General features: G+C 41.8%; 2 protein-coding genes across 6 annotated transcripts in view; both read left to right on the plus strand.

The window, feature by feature from the left end:
* PVALB (parvalbumin) overlaps positions 1 to 10,820 on the plus strand; it is a 13,457-nt gene extending 2,637 nt beyond the window's left edge. Inside the window, exons 1-5 of one of the 4 annotated variants that reach the window (XM_010711581.2) lie at positions 1,258 to 1,460; positions 1,731 to 1,798; positions 3,623 to 3,755; positions 4,349 to 4,458; positions 9,268 to 10,820. In XM_010711581.2, the coding sequence (XP_010709883.1) occupies positions 1,738 to 1,798; positions 3,623 to 3,755; positions 4,349 to 4,458; positions 9,268 to 9,296 (333 nt within the window). In that variant the 5' untranslated portion in view covers positions 1,258 to 1,460; positions 1,731 to 1,737 and the 3' untranslated portion in view covers positions 9,297 to 10,820. The other 3 variants (XM_010711586.3, XM_019615088.1, XM_010711574.2) reach the window with 3 other exon arrangements.
* Positions 10,821 to 19,148: 8,328 nt separating this feature from the next.
* The window catches only part of IFT27 (intraflagellar transport 27), a 13,817-nt gene continuing 13,385 nt past the window's right edge, over positions 19,149 to 19,580 (plus strand). For both annotated transcript variants that reach the window (XR_793689.3, XM_003202227.4), the window contains exon 1: positions 19,149 to 19,502. Coding sequence is in view for 1 of the 2 variants with exons in the window: in XM_003202227.4 (XP_003202275.1) it covers positions 19,469 to 19,502 (34 nt within the window). In the remaining variant the exon portion in view is untranslated. The remainder of the gene's footprint in view (positions 19,503 to 19,580) is intronic.

The raw sequence follows: 19,580 nt of genomic DNA on the forward strand, positions 1-19,580 counted from the left end.
AAAAAGAGAGAGAGAGGGAGAGAGAGAAAAAGATTTTCCTTTCTCTTCCATCAATACGAGCAAGTAAAGAGACACCAATTACAGAAGATCGTGCAACCAGCACGGTGATTTCTCCTGTTAATGGTTGTATATTGGAGGGACTACATTTAACCTGTGTAAAACAGGGCGACGACTGACTGCTCTACACGGAGCTTCTTCAGCTCCATCCTCCGAGCCGAACTCCACCACTTCTGCCCTTCCACCTCCTGGCTCCGAAACCACTGCAGGAAACACGGGGGCAGCTGAGGAGAGCGGAGCCCTCCGGGTTGAGTGTGCATCCCGTCCTGTGGGTAAAGGAGATGGATGCTGCTAATCCATCCGTCACCAATGTTTGTCTGTCCTTGAAGACAACAAAGCCCCTCTTGTATCCTAGGAAATACATAGAAATTAGGGGAAGGAAAAAAAAAAAAGAGGTTCCAAACGACAGTCCCTCCCACAGGGAAGACTTCGCTGTTTAAAAAAGAAAAGAGAAAAAGAAGGGACCCCAACGTCACCTCCTCCTCCGTCCTTCTGCGCTCGGTGACACGCTAATGACTCACCCGCTGGAGCTGAGCTCGGGCCGCCGAGGTGAGGGTGGGGGCTCGTGCTTTTACCAAGGGATTACCGACAGCCAAACGCTCCTGCAAAGCAGCCCCCTCCTTTTTGAGGCCGCTCTGGCGTTCGGGCCATGGGTGCCATTGCGTCAGCGGGGTCGAGCAGGAGCTGCTGACAGCGGGTGGGGATGCTGCTGCCACACCGCCTCCCTCCCCGCCTGTCCTCAGGCAGAGATGCCAGTATTCCTACCGAGATCTGCCCTACTCCTGGGCCCTAACCTTGGCTAACTCAACCCGATGGCTCCTGCCCAGAGTCTGCGAGCGGGTTGCACCCGAGGTGAGAAAAGGCACTGTCTCTTGATGCAAACAAACCTAGAAAACACACAATCCCTCAGTCCTTTTAGCTGCTGCTTTGAGGCTGTGGGTCCCGCCTGAGGACCCCGGCGCCCTGCAGGAGCTCGGCACGAGTGCGGGGTCACCTCCCGCTTCCCCTTCGGCGGATCCCAGCGCTGAGGGCTCTGCAGCACAGTGCGAGCGGCAGCCGTGGGATTCGCGGGGATGTGATAATGAATTCAGCGCGGATGATGCTTAATATGGAGTGGCCCGAAAGAAACGAGGTCTAAGGGGAGGGGGGCGAGAGGGGGGAGAGGCGGGATGGGAGGGGGACGTTTCAAGTGTTTGAACGAGAAAGCAAACGTTCACGAGCTCCGTTCCATTTGCTCCCCGACCCCAAGAGCTGCTTGAAGCTTGGCATATGCTGCAGTTCCGACTACAACTGCTAAAGCTCATCCCGACTTCCCTAACGGAAGGGATCCGCTCTGCAGTTCCACCGCACCCGAGGACTTGACCTTGGCACGGCCGCTCCGACGCAGCCCCCGCAGCGCTCCCGTAAGGCACCGCCCCGCAGGGAGCGCACCCGGCCGGGTCCCCACGAAGGCATCCCCGTACCCCGTCCTTCGGGGGACCGCTCCGTGCGCACCGAGGGAGCGGCAGCCCGTGGCGTTCCGCCACAAGCAGCTTTACCCGTGGCTGGCGCCGGGCCAGCCGCTCCCGACGTGCCATCATCCCCACACGGCACTGCAGCTTTGGTCATATGAGCAGAAATGATGAGAAAAGCACTTTTTTAATCTTTTCGCACTTGCTTCCCTGTTCAAACAGTTGCAGGATGGCGATGACTGACGTGCTCAGCGCTGAGGATATCAAGAAGGCTGTGGGAGCCTTTTCAGGTGAGTGCTTAATTTTCTTTCTTTTTTATTTTTTTTTTTTCTCCTCCCTTTCGTCTCTCCAGCCCAGGATGTAGTGCATTTATTTAAGCTCGGGGAAGATTACAGCTAGATTAGATAGCAAAGAGGACGCGTTTTCAAAAGTGTGGCGAAGGCGTGACAGGTTTATCAGGTGCAGGACTGCATCCTCAGCAAAGTTGCTCTGCACACGAAGGAGGTGAAATGCTGTTCCTTTTAAAGGAAGGTAAGCAGCAGCTGCAGGCTGTGCTTTGCTCGTGAGAGGAGACTTCTAAGGGAACCGAGGGGGATTACTCCTGATGCAGGATAGGGACGGCGGCAGCTTTCCAGCCATCTAACATTCAGTTTCAAGTACTGCAGAACTGCTCTTTTGCATTTCAAGGAGATGAAACCCGCTCTTTCCTTACTCCCTATGCGGAATCCCCCAACGGGCTTTGCTTTTCGGAATGGAGCAGAAGGCACAGCAGCAGAGCAAGCGAGTGCGCTGCTCGACTGCAGGAGCTTTCTGCAGGGCGAATGGCTGCAGCGGTCCCTACGTCCCATATATCTCGGGCTCCTCCGGTGTTCAGATTTTCCTCATCTCTTCTCAAAACTGACGGCAAACCCTTTTCGTGCTTCGTGCTCCGATTGTTAAGGGTTGCCCTCAAGGAAACGGGCGGCGTTATGCCCCCCCTGTCCCGAAGTGCCTTTCTCTCCTGCTCTGTGCGGTGACCTTCCCGAACAGAAGCAGCGCAAAACCCGCTGAGCCCCAACAAACTCAGCAGCCACAAAGTCGCGGGGACCAACGAACTGCTCCGCTCGATCCGGCAGCTGTTTTCCTCATTAGCTCCCATTGTTCCAGGGCCGTTTCGAAGTCCCGGAGCAGAAGTAATTAAGAGCTACTAATGACGGGTCTCAGGCAAGCAGGTCTCGAGTGATTGATCTTCCTTCGCTTTATGTAATAGGAAAAGCTGCGGTGGGAACAAAGATGCATAATAATAATAATAATAATAATAATAATAATAATAATAATATTTCAGCACCTTGTGGAGGTCACGGGATTGGATTTCAGCAGCACCTTTCTAGGCTGCACCACAGCCGTTAGCAGGGGGCTGCATGGGTGGGACAGAGGTGGTTTGGTTAAAGGATGCAGCAGGTAAACCCCATGTATTATCCCCTCTCCGATTTCCAGGGCTCTGCTTTTTCCCCAGCCACTGTGTCTCAAAGGGTCCTGCAGGCACAGCACAGCGCTGCTTTGCAGAGCCTGAGCTTACAGACAGTGATTGCACACGCCTTTAGTGGTAGGAATGCTCTATTCCAATTTCAGGCGAGCCTTCAGGAAAAACGGACCAGAACTGTACGAGCCATGTGCACTAAAATAGATCTTGTCCACGGGGGTGGAAATATCAGAAAGTGACAGTGGTCTAATAGGCGGAGTTTGCTCTCTGAACACTTCTTTTTTTTTTAGTGTAAAACTCAGCAAGACATATTTTAAGGCACTGAATTGAGAGTAGGCAGGTTAGCCTTCAGTCTCCAACTCTGCATAGAGTTCCTGTGTGACCTTGGGCAAGTCTCCATCCCTCTGTAGCTCAGTTCTTCATCTGCAAAACAGAAACAGTGCCCTTCTCACCATTTGTTTATTTAAATGAGTGTTTGTGAAGCATGACTATTGCAGTGCAGATATCTAGCTCCTGCCACAGCAAGGCTAGAATGTACTTTTGCCTCCCAGGGGGGACATGAAGCACTAAGGAAGAAAAGCACAGGGTTATGTACGTATATAAGTTTTAAAGATTTTTCTAAACCATTCTATGGCTTTTCACCCCCTTATAGCAGCCGAATCTTTTAACTACAAGAAGTTTTTCGAGATGGTGGGATTGAAAAAGAAGAGCCCAGAAGATGTGAAGAAGGTTTTCCATATCCTTGATAAAGACCGGAGTGGCTTCATTGAAGAGGAAGAGTTAAAGTAAGTAAAGATATGGTGTTTCTCAAGTAGGCTCACCTTAAGAGTCTGATTTCCTTTTCACAGGACTCTAGATAACAGCTTATGGTTCAGCCTCCCAACTGGTATTTGTGTTATATTGTGCAATAATCAGTTGTTTGCTGGGTGTAAGAACTATAGTGTGTTGGAGTTAGCTAGCTGCGGGATCCCTCAAACTCTTGAGTGATCAATACCTCGTGGATGGTACTTCACTTAGATTCAGAGTACAGTGCTCCTTCCGGATGATAAAGAGTGGTGCTGCAGTGGCACAGGCTGCCCAGGGAGGTGGTGGGGTCACCGTCCCTGGAGGTGTTCCAGAACCATGTGGATGTGGTACTGAGGGACGTGGTTATGGGCATGGTGGGGATGAGCTGGTGGTTGGACCAGATGACCTTAGAGGTCTTTTTCAACCAAAATGATTCTGTGATTCTATGACCTTTACTGAAGACACAACCATGGATTCCATCTCATATATGGAAACAGCAATGCAAATAAGTATGAAGTGAAACTGTTCTGATACAAACAAACAAACAAACAAACAACAATTTTCCTTTTTTTTTTCCATTCTTCCTCTTCAGGTTTGTGCTGAAGGGCTTTACCCCAGATGGCAGAGACCTATCAGACAAAGAGACAAAGGCTCTTCTGGCTGCTGGAGATAAGGATGGTGATGGTAAAATTGGCGCTGATGGTATGTAACTAGAGGAATAAACTTCCATAGGAAAAATCCAGTATTACTCCTACACATAAGAACTGAGTAAAATTAGGAACCACCGCGGGCTGTGACCTTCTGAAGGGCACAATGTGGGCTTAATGAAATGTCAAGCCTTGCTACATTGCCCGTACCTTGCTCACAGGCTTCAGGGGAAATAGGAGCCGAATTCTGACACTAGAGGGGGCAAGAGTTTAGAGTTCAGTTTGTAATTAAGGGACGTAGGAAGAAATACCGACACAACTTCTTAAAATCGTTTTATTCTTTTTCAGTGCAGGGTGGGTCAGGACACTGAGACTTCACAGAGAGGTGTGAATATCGAATTTAGAAAATAAAATAGCTGAGTACCAGCATTTTGCCTTGGTGACTAGTGAAAAAGAAAGTAATGCTTTCTGAAACTGTTCAAAGCCTTGCAATGTCCTTAAAATTCAAAGTACAGTCAGTCTGCCACCACAGAGTCATCCAATAACAGTCCATCCACTCTGCTAGTGTCCGGTAGGTCTTCACACCTAAAGACCTCATCACTCTCTTTTTCTAAATACGAGAACTACAAGGAGTGAGAAATTCCCTCACAGCGTTGCTTTAGAAAAATTACTTCTGTTTTCAATTTCCCCTTGGGATGAATCAAATTGGCCCACAAGAAAATTTTCTTCCTTTTCTTTCTCCATCTTTTTCTTCTGTATCCCTGAGACAAGCTGGAAGAGGCATTTCTGAATTACATCCTTCCTCACTGCAGGAGATGATAGCAGGGGATTGTGGCCAGAGCACTAAATCACCCAGACAGCAGGCAATTGCTAAGTTTTCACCACGCTGATAAGCTACATGATAGGTTGAAGTGTAAACATATCTTTAAAAAAATAATAATAATAACCTCACATCTCTCTTATCTGAACTTTGAGATCAATACAAAAATGTTGTCTCCAAATAAAAAGCAATTATAAAAAGGAATGAAAGGAATAAAAATGAGGTTATCTAAGAGTCTCCCAGTTTAGAAGCTGAAGCAATGTCATACAGAGTTATCCTTGGACAGTCAGGTGATATATTTGCTGAAGTGTCTGCTCGTAGCACAATTTTCAGAAGAAAACTTGATTCAGGTAAGTAGGCTTGCAGCTGATTAGCCAACCTCACCTCAAATACATTCTCAGTTATGCAGAAGGCTGCAGAGCAAAAATCAGCTCAACTGGAATAAGATAAGTATATCACAGAGCCATTTTGGCTAATGTGAAAGAATGACATTAACACTTTCATGCAAGATCGACCATAGCACTTTTCTAAAGTTGACACTTATTGACAGTTATTCAACTATAACAAAACAATATGAAACACTTCTTTTCTTTTTCTCCTTCTTCTGCAATTACCACTCTTCCTTAACTCTGAAATAGAATTACTCTGAATTTACACCAAATAATGAGAATTTACACCAAGTAACTCTTTTCTTTCTTCTGGCCACATTACTACTGCATGAAATCTGTTCCTTTTCCCTTTCTTAAATTTGACTCTGACAAACAGTTATGCCACGAAGGCTGGAAGAACAGGCAAAGGAAACAGCTGGAAGTGTGACCAAAGGGCGAGGATGACTGATACTTCACACCTTTTTCTTTGGTTCATAAATCCAATTCCAGATTATAAGTGCTCGTAACTAACCACCTAAATTAATCACAGTCATAAATGTACATCGTATCATATGGCAGTCAGGCTTAATGGATTGTCTTTTGCCACCACAAAGCTGTTTCTCTCAGCTGTTTCACCACAAACATTAATCTCAACCTCTTAATCAACCTTCTTTCATAGGAGGTCTCGCATTACAAATTCTTCTCTTAGGTGTCTCATTTAAAGCCTTCTTTCGTTTCTGCAAGACTGTCCAGCTCAGAAATTATTGTATCAACTTACTGAATCGAGATTTGTAATTTGTGGTTGCTCAGCCCATTTCAACGGGCTAAAAATCTGCAGCATGTTCATGCAAGACACAATTACCTTCTCTGAGATGCCAAGCCTCTTTATGTTTCATTGATGTGAACAGAAAATGAAGAATTTGAAAAAAAATCTAGGCCAAAGCCAGGTTGGTTACCTAATAAAACTACAAGCATTGGCTTTCAGATTGGAATGTGAAGCGACACTGAAGTAGCACCATCAGCTTCAGGAAAATGCTTGTAAGAAGGAGGCAGGAAAAAGAAGGCAGGCTTTTGCTCATAATGTTTTATTGAAATTTTGTCGTGTTTTTAGCAGTGGACAGACACATCGTGCTTTCAATTTCTTATAACTAACAGATTTGAGAAAGTATATGTAGAAAATTTTCAATATTTGTGTGCTGTAGATGGAAAAAAAGGAAAAAATATCCTAAGTCGAAGTCTTTTACTCAATACAGGTCAACTTCTAAAGCTTTTACAAATATTCTTATTGCTTTCTTCAAAAGTTGCAAAAGTGAGGCATCCTGCATTCAAAGTTACAGCTGGTATGCCATGACCTTGCCATGAGTAAAAGTCATTTACAACAGAGAAAAATCTTTTGGAAGTCCTTCTCTTTTCCCTCTTTTTGCTTTTTCAAAAAAATAAATTAGTGTAAGTCATTATAAATACATTTGATAATGTAGAAATTGGACCCAGTGAGAGAAATTATTATTCTACAACTTGTTCTCTGTAATTAAATCTGTCGTTTTGGTAAAGTACTACCAGGTACGCATTAGAGTATATACTACTAAACTGTACTAAACACAGTGGGACAACCCTCCCCTTTTACATCAGAGACAAGACAGCAAGCAAAATACTGAAAATCCTTTTACTATCATTTGTGCATTTTTATATTTGTTTGGAAGGCGAATTGCAGCTATAGGAGAGGATGCAATCAGAAGGATTATCTCACCAACAGGCCATTCAACAGCAATAAACAATTAACAAAGTGAGCAACACGCAAGGTCTAGTAAATAGTGCCATATCTCATAAATTTTGCATATATGGATATGCTTTGTGACAATGCATCCACAATCACCCTAGAGTTGAACTAACCTTCACATGAAAATAGTTGGCAAAGTAGTTTGCAAAATTATTCAACTGGAGCATCTCTGAAATATCTATAAGGTATACTGAAGATACTGGATAAAGTATGAAGTGCATAGCAATTATTCATGAAGGAACATTTTATGGCTTTATGGTTTGGTGGCTTTCAGAAAGTATCCTTGAAATATATTGCCATCAAGTGATAAAATCACTAGCATAAGGTAGTGTAGAAATGTTCTCGCTTCAGGTTGAATAACCTTTTCCAAATACATTCTGTAGATACGACTTGTTTTAAAAATGAATTAATTTGGCAGTAGCAAGTATGACAACTTGTTCTAATAGAATATGCATTGTTAGTTTTCCCTTTTAGAAAGGTTTCATCTATGGGAGTTCATGTTTCTCTCTATAGGATCCATTCACACACTGATTTAATAACCGCTCTCCCTTCCTGCCCAGAACAGCCTGGGTTTCTATCACAAGTGGTTTATGTTATCTCTTAAATTCAGTTTGCAACACTTTTGATCTAAGTACCCCCACCATGTACAGGATTTATATACGTTTCATGTTAGGTAATCCGCATAACTAATCCTAATTTGGATGTACTTCTTTCAAAACGATGGACAATTGTGGATTTAATTTAAACCCTCTGACACTTACTTCTCAGTCTGGCATGCGAGCGTTTGGCAAAATATTTTTGGACACGTCATCAGAAGAATTGTCTGTTTATACACACAAATCAGTAGAGATATCAATGAGTTAGAGATTTACAGTTTCCAGTTGAATGTTAGAACGTTCTGTAAAATGCCTAATTTTCACCTGCTTTTTTTAGTTGAAAGACATTGCTCTTTGTTATGTCAAACTCCAATAATTTTCTTTTGAGCTTTTACAGATGTCTCCCTCCCATTTGTTACCTTCCTCTCAGCCGGTTATGTTAAACCCATAAACTGTTCTTTCTGTAGACCCTCTAATCTTTCCATTGTTTCCCTTGCTGGGATTCCTTTCAATCTGTGATTTTTAACACTTTTCGGTGCATACAACTGTGACTCATCCAAGTTTAGATGGAGTTATGAATTTTAACCTCCATAGGTAATACAGCTCTGAAAGGCATTATATATATTACGCTATAAAATTATCCCAAACTGCAGATAGATACCTTTATGTAAACATTACGGGTATAACACTAATAAAAGCCAAAGAATAAAATCCCAACCCTCTGAAATCACAGGAATTTTTCTCATCATCATCAACATGGTCAACATTACTAGGTAGGTTTTTACAGTGGAGTCAGCCTTCTGTTTTGTAATATATCATTTTCCATCAATTTGCCAGTCCAAAATCGAGTTTGCATGTAATATATTTATAACACAGGGACACAAATACTCTGAAAGACTCATTCATGAGTCTCTTTGCCAAAATCTGATAGAAAGGAAATTTATCTGACTGCAGAATTAAATTTCTAGCTCTTGCCTTCATCCCATTGAGATTTACAAAAGAAAAACAGGAAACCAATCAAGTTCTTCACATGAATAGCAGCGGACAGTTCTGACAGTCTGGCATGCATAGCTTCCCACTCCCTTGCCCTCAAAAAATTATTTCACTTCACTACGAGATTTCCTAAGTCAACAGCGACTTAGGAATTAACTTTAATTAACTTGGATTTCTTTTGTTCTTCTGTTCTTGTGACGTCTCTGCTACATCAGTGAATCTGTAATCATTGTAATTTGATTCTTCTTTCTTTATATCTTCCTTTTTTTAACATTTGAACCTTTTTTTTTTTTTTTCTTCCCCTCTCCAGAATTTGCAACTATGGTGGCTGAATCATAAAGGCTTTAAGCAATGCAAACCCTTCACCCATCCTTCACTGCCCAATTCCAACCACCTCCCGCTGACTGCTTTGGCTCCTGTTCTATTTATTTATGTTATTTTATACTCCAGCTCTGTTCTCTGCAATCCTGCAACTCTGTAACTGTGCTGAAAGACACTGTTAAAATAATAAAGGTCACATCAATCTGGGCTCCACTCTCTCTCACTATCACTTGTTTCTTATTTCACGTAGTCTTGGCAGGCGCTGAGTGAAAATTTTATTTATTTTATTTACTTATTGCTGACACCCCTACTGCTTTATCCTTAGTTAGGGTAAAGTGTAATTATTTGGGATAAAACTTGCACAAAATGAGTCATTCAGTCCAAGCTCTGAATTGTGGCAGAACTGACTGCATTATTTTTAAGCCATAGATGGATGCATACTCATAGCCTGGAAAATCACTAGCAATGGCAATCACCCAACTTCATTTGGCAGTTTGTTCTTCTGACTTAATGAGTTGTTATAGCTAAAATGAATTTCCTACATGTTAACCAACATCTTCTCTGATGCATTTTGGTGACTGGTAAATTATTTGTATAGTTTGCTAAATCTGCCTTGTGCAGGGGGATTTTAAGATTTGACAAGAGTATCAGTAGTTGCTCATCATGCACAGGGATAACTTTGTAACGTATTAAAATGTGATTGCCTTTGAAACACAGGATATATTTATTAGCAGTGTTACACAAGTACCTGGGACAGAAAGGATGCATTACTCAAAAGAGACAACATTACGAATGTGAAGAAAGGAGCACCAAGATTTGGCTGTGATGCTAATGCTGACATTCCCACCGTGAAAATGGAGTATCAAATATATTTATATAAAAAAAAGACGTATCTTCTACAACTATCAAAAACAGTGAACATCTTTCTTAGAGTTACATATAGGAAACTGAGATTCAGACTATAGAAGCAAGTAGCCAACAGTAAGGCTATGACAGAGCAAAGAACCAAACGCTTCTTTCCCAAATCTTTGTCAGTAACTTTGAAACAAAGCTACTGCTTTTTCTCCCCCTTTTTTTTTTTAATCAAAGTTTAGAGTGGAAATAAATCACTTTTAGACATTTCCCCCACATTTTGACAGAACATTGATTAATACTTCAATTAAGAGGAAAGGTATTTTCTATTTCTTGATTCCAAACTTCTCCCTGCAGCAATAATATCTTAATCCATTCTGATTATCATCAATCTCATATTTAAAAAAAAAAAAAGGTTAAGACTAAAACTCTGTCACCACCACATTGTACAGAGCTCCATTCTCTGCCACAGCAATTGCTGATGCTACTTGCAAAGCCAATAAACACTCCCTAAAGCCATCCTAGGTTTCCCCTCTATAGTCACTTACAAGGAAGACTTTACTTTTTGCTGAAGCTGCTGTTCATCCAAAAGAAATCCTCTAGTTTTGCACAATGTATATACGGATCAGAAAAATGTACTGATTTTTAAGTATCCAAATAAAGCAAATGAAAATGTATTGCAACGAAGAGAGGTGGTTTATTTATTTTTTTTCTCGGCAGCTGCTGACCTCAAGTGGTAATGAGGCGTAATTACAAGAGCGCAGAGGGCCACAGAAAAATTGTGAGTCCCATGAACACAGAAGCATCACGAATAAAGAGCCATTTAATCAAAGAAATACCATAAAAATCGTTATACAGCCAAAGGCTTTTATGCTCTCTGCCTGTCTTACATTTTAATACATCCTTGTGTGTGATAAAAAAACCCTGTAGTTTTATCCAGGGCTTTGCCAAAAAACCAAAAAAAAAAAAAAAAAGAAAGCAAAGCAGAATAGAACAAGTAGCAAATAATGAGTCTACCAAATTATTTATAGTACTCTATTGGAAATAAAGCAACTTAAAGTAACATTCATTGAGATATTTTACTGGTATAAAAGTCTGAAGACTCCAGTGATTCCTACATCGGTCTGTTTTCACAGTAGTCCCTCAATCATCCCTGAACAAGCAGCACTTAGGATCTAATTGGCCTATATTTTTCCATTGGATAAGATTAAAAGAACTATCCTTTTACCTTCGGACAGAAACAATTACAATCAGAATACCACTTACAATATGTTCAGAGACTCAGCACCTTCACTTTTCATGGTAGGCAGTACTTGATATTCTAAACAAGAATCAACACCTCACTATCCACACCTTTGGTTAGTTTTTGCAAGTATGCAGCCAGCATACTTGGGTCATCTACCCACACCATCAGAACTCTCAAACTCTGCTTTAAATCGTTATTCTTAACTGGATTTTAAATTCAATGTTCAAACAAAGTATTTTACGCCTTCAGCAGTAGAGAAAAAATAATACAGGTGTCTGAAAAATCTACATTGTCCTGCGATGTACAGTTTCGTACAGAAAGATGTGTTAATTTGCACAGAAATTAAGCTTCTCTGACAAACATCTACCTTAATTTTCTTTACTAGCATTATCATCTTCGTCATGAACAGTAAATCCTCCGTAGTTTACTCCCCAGTTGTAATGCAGCAGAAGTTATTAAACAAACAAACACAGCAACAATTCCATCATCACATCAAAGACAAAATCTTCAATAACCAACACACGTCCCTTCATCAGGTATAAAATCAGTGGCTTGGAACAAGACTCAACTGGATGATTTAAGATAAGTAAATTACGTTTACTCATATGAAAAAGATACTACTTATTTATATTGATATTATATATTGCTAGAAAAGAAACAGAGATCACTCTCAGGTGCAGCTCAAAAGGAAGAACCAGATCCCCAAGACAAACTACGATTTCCTGACAAAGGACAAAACATTCAACAAAGAAGATTTACCCCAACTAACATTTCTAAGATCACTGTTTACCAGTACCAAATCTTTAACCAACAAACACATAATTGTTTATGCTTTACAAGGTCCTGCCAAGCTTTTAATAGAGTTTCATGGATCAGCAATTTCCCACATGCCTTATTTTTGGAACCAATGGACTGGAGGCCATAACACCTGTTCGTTTTGCAAAAACTGAGGTAGAATTTATATTTACAGTCTATCTACCAGTCACGAGTGTATCACTGCCTAACGTCCCATGAATGCCTCCACTCTTCACTTCACCGAAAAAAAGCTTTCTCATTTGCTTCTTTTGCCTCCTCTGACTTTGCATCTTCGAGTGAAGAGTAAGCACACTTTCCCCCAGTTTGTAAATGCTTTTGAAAACTGGAAATGCAGTTCACATTCTCCAGCAACACCACTTTAACAAAGCCTCTAAACAATTGACAATATTCCATCTGAAACAGTTAATGCCGTTCTTGCTATGGAATTAAAAATTAGATAATTCTGCAGGTTTGTTTTTTTTTTTTAATAAGTTTTGCCTCAACCAAACAATTCAACACTGAAGAGTGCAAATTTACACGAGGTTTCCTGAAGACACAAATTAGCCCCCGGGATTTATGCCGATGAGCATAAAGCACAAAAGAAGTTCATCTGAATCTAAAATCCCGGGTGGAGATTTATGCTGTCAGCAGATAAAGAAAATAATTTTATTTATAAATTAGTTGCGAATGAAAGAGAAATTTCAGAGCATACATCAAACTATCAAAACCAAGCTGTGATTAAAGTTTTTGCTGACGTTTTTGTAAGAATGTCAAAGATGCAAGAGTGTAGACTTCAGTACATGCAAGTCATTGGAACACCTCCCCTAGGTCCTGGCCTCTCTCATTGCTCAGGTGTGTGTGAATGTGAACTGCTGCACAAACTCACCTTCGTTCTCAAAGAATATTTTGGCAGATTCTCTTTTCCAAAGGGAAACACTCTTTGGAAATCTCACTCCTAAAACAGCTTTTCAATTAAATAAGTGAGAGGAAAGCAAAATGTTTCTGAAGGAGGTTAGCTGTGATAATGAGCGATCAGTTGTCAAAACCTTCCCACACTGTAGGATCTCCTACTGTGGGACAATTACTTCACATGGGAGGAGGTACATTTCTGGTTAGTGCTCTCCTAGTTAATAAAGTGACAAAGCTTGACAAAGCTTGGTATACTTCTAAACACAAAAATTAATATAAATGCAAATATTAGAGTCACTTCTCCGGCTGCCAAATAAATAGAAGGAACTGCAGTAGCTGCAAGAATATAGTAATACAAACATAAAAGGACCTAAAAAAAACCACTGGAAGATACTTAATTAGGCAATGTATCATGTAGCTAGAAAAGATTTTTTTTCATAAACTTATTTGGTCTTCCATCTGGGAAAATCTAAGTGAAAGGATCTTGTCAGTGCCTGAATGAGGACGGCCAACTCATAATACTACAGGTTTTAATTCTAGGGGATACTCATCTTGAGCCATTAACAGCTCATGTACAAAAATACAGATAGTTTCACTCTAAATGGTACCACGCTGGCACTAACAAACAGATACTCAAGCTGCCAAGTGGAAAGAATACAGTAACTATCTGCTAATTCCAACTTTGCCACTCTAGAGCTTGAGCTGGAGAAAGTGAGGTCAAACATCTAATAGACACCACTGATGGACAGGCCACGGGTTGCTGAAAAGCCAAATGGTTTAGAGCCATTTTTCTGCTTGCCTGGAAGGGTCCTCTGTAAATTACAGATGGTTAACAAACTTCATTTCCAGTAGCTCCATAATGCAATGCAGTTTTAAAAATGTATCACTATATATGAAAATAGAAAGGTAAGAGCAAATTATCAAGCACTTATTACTGCTCTAATATAGAGACAAATTAGAACGATGCGGCTTTGCTAATTTTAGGCTTCCTTCTGTAAATGAATGAAGATTTTCTGTCTTAAAACATTTGCATTCCATCCCCCTTCTTAAAGTAATTTTCAATTTTGCTGGATACAGCACAACTGCATCCACTCTTTCAGCTGCAATGGATTGTTGAAATTGAGCTATTGCCCAGCACCTGCTCTTAGTCAGACAGCTCAAATCAGAGGTTAGGGGAAAAAATAAAGATTTTATGTAATTGTAATGCAAGTCTCCTTTCAGCTTTGCTGCAGTCAGTGTTCAATTATGTTCTGTAACAATCTCCATTACCAGAGCCAGTGTTTTTCTGTTCCTCCCTGCATGCATTAACTCTCTTGTTCACACGTGATAGCCTTCTTAGCAAAGCAGAGGAGTCTTAAGAGACATTTGCCCATAAATTTAATGAGCCTACATCTTTTTCTTTGCTTGCTGAGGATCCCAGCGTTCAAGTGTATCTTCATTTTGAATGCTCCAAAGGAAGATAACCGGTATAATGTAACTTATTTCTCACCGAAATAAGTCAAAATTAGCCTAAAATCTCACCTAGTCTACTGAGTACAAACCACAGAGCAGGTTAACAATGAAGGGCTCCCCATGTAAATTTTTTTTTTCCTCAGAATGTACGAGCTCGAGATCCTACTCATTCAGAATTTTTATTAGCTCACTCTGTGGCCAAGATGTTTAAGACTTCGTCAGAAGCAGGAACCAAGGATCCACATCTGTAGAAAAAAATGATGACGAGTTCATCTAGCAAGGCTTGACAGCAAATGGGAAGGAAGTAGCTGGTGTGAACATCTACAGGGAATTAAGGAGGGGGAATTTTTATTTTAGTATTAGAGAGCTAGAAATTTATGAAGAAAGCTGTAACATAGAGGCCAGAGGGTGAAGAACATAGAAATTTGGGGTTTGGGACTTGGGGAGATAAAAATCCAGAGCAGGTGGTTAGAGTGAGGATTTGAATAGCTTGGAGTAGGAGAGGTTTTATTATATTATTAACACATGATCATAAATTGACCTTGAAAAGAAAGGACATGCATAGTATGGAAAAGTTCGTGCCTAAATAATAACCTTTTAGATAAGTGGAGATGGTAGAAAACAGCAAGATGCAGACTCCTTTCTTTCTGATTTCTTTTAGGAGTCTCAAGTATTATTTTTTTCTGTCTCCCATGAAAGCTGTGGTCACATGGCTGACTCCCAGCTGTCAGGAAAAGCCGAAAAATTCTATCAGTCATGGTGGCAGAGAAAATCCTGAAAATTCAAACCCTAAAAACTTAGGAACAATATACTTTTTATAAAACTCATGATCCGGATGCAGTTTGCCTTATAGTTTTAATATAAGGGGTAGTACTTAAGTAGTAAACCTAGCAGCTGCTTTTTAAGCACCGACAGCAGCCAGAGATCCAAAAAAAAGAAAAAAGATTTCCAGCTCATACCCATCAGCTGGACCATCATCACCACATAACAAACGGCACCATGAAATTACGGGTAGCACAACCGAAGACGTCACACATTCTTACATTCTGTATCTTACAGCCCCTTCCCCACAATGCAGAAGGATATTCAGTGCTCGCTTACGAGCACAAGAGTGGCTGCTCCAATAAAAGCATACTCAGAGCTGGGAAAGGTGCAGGCCGCACGCAAGGACACACTAAGTCCTTGGTCCCAACAAATAAACCACTACTAAGAAATCTATATTACATGAAGAAGACTTCTGTATGAGGCTTCAGTTTTCAAATCAGCGATCCATGTCTAATGCTTTGGGCTATACTGCTAAAAACTGCATAAAGATTAGGGTTCTCTTCTCAGTATTTTTCCTAGCCTTACTATTTTTCAGTGCAATCTGACATTAAACTGTGACTCTGATTTTCCTATTTACTCTACGCAAGAGCAAACAAATAAGAAAGAATCAAGCTGGAATTTTTCCAGGCATATTCAGAATAATTATTCCAAATAACTCTCCTTATCTTTATCCTTGTGGATTTGAACACATCCTTGAGAAATCTGTCCCTCATTCCATATTCATCAGAATAGAGGACAAAACAGTTAAAATTAGCATACTCAAACCAAGTCTATAACCTTGCAGAGATACCTACTCTACATATAATAATTTACCACTTTCTATTGATGCTACAACCATTCATTTCTAACTTCCACTTTCCCAATGTAGTACATCAGAAACAAATGGCAGACGTGCCAGATTGGTCAGAAGTGCTGCTGTAGCTGCCAAAAAATTCTTTGGCTGATTCCACCATTTCATAATCATCTTAAATTTCAATGCGGAGTCCCATCCAAAAAGCCTTCATGTCTCGGTCCCTACCACAAATGAGCAAGATCAGAAGGCCTGTTATCCACAGTGATATAGAAAGCATCCATATCCATACTTCTGTGCTAATAGTCTCACTTCGAATAAAAGAAACAAAAAGCAATTCTGAGGGATCCCCCCCTCACTTCTTGCAGCTTTCAGAGCTCTCCAGACATATCACTAAATACTCATAGTTAATGTTGTGAGGATGCATACAGATTAAGAGCCATGTGAACTCTGAATATTCATCGATTTTCAATTTTCAAGGTTTTTCTTACTCTGTTTTGTCATATTGTTTTTTAGTAACATAAGCTTTAAAAAGGAACTGACGATACAGTTTGTATTTAAACAAGTTCTTACCTAAAGATCTACTAATTCCTTTCACCAGCATTAATGCCCTCCTGAGAAGCATTGCTGACTCCAAGGATAGCTACATTAGTACCTCAAAAACATCAGCCCATTCAAGACAACACAGGCTGTAACCTGCTCAACCCAGAACATACCCCAAATCTTTGAATGTGAAATACAACACCAAGTCTTAGGAATATTACTGACTTCTGCCTCACCAGAATCACTTTTGAACAGGCACATGTCGTGAAGGACATAAGAAAGGGAATAGCTAAGCATCCCGCAGATACACAAACCATTTATCAGTCTAAAAGATCACATCACCTTTGTTTAATCCCTATTGCAAAGCCCTACTTTACCTTGCTGTTGCCATTCTTTGCCACTCCTGCTGGAGCCACAGTGCTATCTGGAACCTGATGAACTGTGAGCCCCATGTGCTCTTTTTTTGCTGTTTTGTGACCATTGCCTAAAGAAATGTGATTTCAAATTTCATGGTCCTGCAGCTGCCAGGGCAACTTATCCTGCTCACATTAGACACTTAAGGAATCTTGCTATATTTGATAAAGAAATGAAATGTGTGAGTAAAGGAGTGCTCTATTTCTCTTTAGCTGCTAAGTACAGGATTTAACCTAATCAACACTTCTCTGGAGTAAGAACCTCATCCTGTGCTGTGGTTTTTGGTGTTTTGCTTTGTGTTATGTTTGGCTTGTTTTTTTTTTCAAGCCTGCAGGGTTTCTTTCCCCCTCCCTCTTCATGTATTCAAGATGAGAGAAGCTTCAGTGAGCACAGCTACCAGTACTCCAATTTATTCAGCAGCAACCCCTGTGGACTGCTAACAGCAGAATGCAATTCTGCTTGGATTATAAGGTGTAGATAAGTAATTCCATCCTTAATCTATCACTGTCAGTGCAGACAAGGGAAGGACTTTTACCTAGGAGAAATCAAGCAGAGGAAAAAAATATATAATGTGTGGGGCAAAAGGACAGCTGAAATAAAGCAAGGATACAAGTCCTTGCTGCATGCTAAGTGCATGCAGAGGAAAGCAGGAAAAGAGGAAATGAGAAAAAGGACCAGGGTGCTATAAGAAAAGTAAAGAATGTGATGAAGGCTGTAGCCAGCAGAAGTTCTCAATAGCAATGACAATTTCACTTCTAGCATAATCTATGCCTTCTATTAAATGTCCCCAGAGTGAAATGGTAGAGATGTTTGAGACCTTGGTAAATGTTGATGGATAGTACTTTACATTTACATTACAGACATGATCAATAAATCTCAAGTACATCATAATGAAGTCTCAAAGCCTTCACATACAAACCTGTCAGTAAACTGGGACAATATTACAAATAGACAAGGATAATGCAAAGGTTGCACAAATAGAACAGAATCACAAAACTATGGGGGTTTGGAAGGGAACTCTGGAGATCATCTAGTCCAAACCGCCGCTAAATGCAGGTTCTGTGGAGCACATTGCAGAAGAAAGCTTCCAGGCAGGTTTTTAATATCTCCAGAGATGGTTTTAAGTTGAAGGAGGGAAGATTTAAGTTGGATATCAGGAGGAAGTTCTTTAATATGAGAGTGGTGAGGTGCTGGAACAGGCTGCCCAGAGAGGTAGTGGATGCCCCGTCCCTGGAGGTGTTCAAGACCAGGTTGGATGGGGCCCTGGGCAGCCTGGTCTAGTATTAAATTGGTGGCCCTGCATGTGGCAGGGGGGTTGGAGATTCATGATCCTTGAGGTCCCTTCCAACCCGAACCAGTCAGTGATTCTGTGAGACTCCACAATCTTGCTGAACAGCGTGTTCCAGTGCTCTGCAACCCACAAAGTTAAATCAATCAATCAATAAAATCTCGTGTTCATACAGAACCTCCCATGCTTCAGTTTGTGCAAGCTGCCCCTTGTCCTCTTGTGGAGCATCTCTAAAAACAGCCTGGCCCCATCCACTAGACTCCCACCCTTTAGATATTTACAAGCATTGATACGATCTCCCTTCAGCCCCTCCAGTTCTCGCTGAATTGCACCACAGCCTTCTGGCATGTAAACGAAGACGCAACGACCCCCTCAGAACCTTCCCCCCACCCCGTCGTCCATTAACGACCACGGGCGACTCCACACCCGGCCATCAAGCGCATGCGCAGAGCAGCCCCGGCCCTCTGGCCGCCAGTCAGGCGCATGCGCAGGAAAAGATCCCGCCATGCATGCGAGTGAGGGCGCTTGTGCCCGGAAGATCCCATTGCCTGGAAAGGAGATAGGTGTGAGACAGAGGCTTTTCTGCCTCTCTCTCACTTGTCTTTTCGCTTCTTAGTGCTTCTAAACTCCTATTCTGTAGACTTTTGCCTACAACTTTATTATTTTCTGCCCTTTTCCAAGTGAGTTAATTTTGGCTACGCTGTACTGTCCCCTTTGCTCTGCCCAATAACAAGTCGGTTCCCCTTACGTAGGTAGTTGCTGGGCAGACAACACCCCGCCTTAGCCATCCGTACCACAGCGGCACCGCTCTCTGAGCGCTCTGCCCCGCCTCAGCCACAAGAAGGGCGGGGACCAGGATTTGAGTGACAGGACGATCTGAGGGAGGGTAAAGACACAGCAGCCAATAGTAACTCCGGCTAGCCTTGACGAGCAGAGCTCGCAGCCAGCCGGATTTAGCGCGCGGGAGGAAGGCGGGGCGCCCCGTTGCTAGGGCCGCGCTGTTGCTAGGGCCGCGGCAGAGCGCGTTGGCGGCCGCCTTCCCGATCCGCCGCCTCTGCCTTTCTCGGGCCGGGGCGATGGTGAAGCTCTCCGCCAAGTGCCTGCTGGCAGGTGAGTCTGGCCTCCTCAGCGAGGCGGGAGCTCTGGGAGGGCGGGCCCTGCGGCCTGGCAGATCGGCAGGGCGGCATC

The sequence above is a fragment of the Meleagris gallopavo genome, chromosome 1 (assembly GCF_000146605.3).
Source record: "Meleagris gallopavo isolate NT-WF06-2002-E0010 breed Aviagen turkey brand Nicholas breeding stock chromosome 1, Turkey_5.1, whole genome shotgun sequence".
In the NCBI taxonomy this organism is placed as follows: Eukaryota; Metazoa; Chordata; class Aves; order Galliformes; family Phasianidae; genus Meleagris; species Meleagris gallopavo.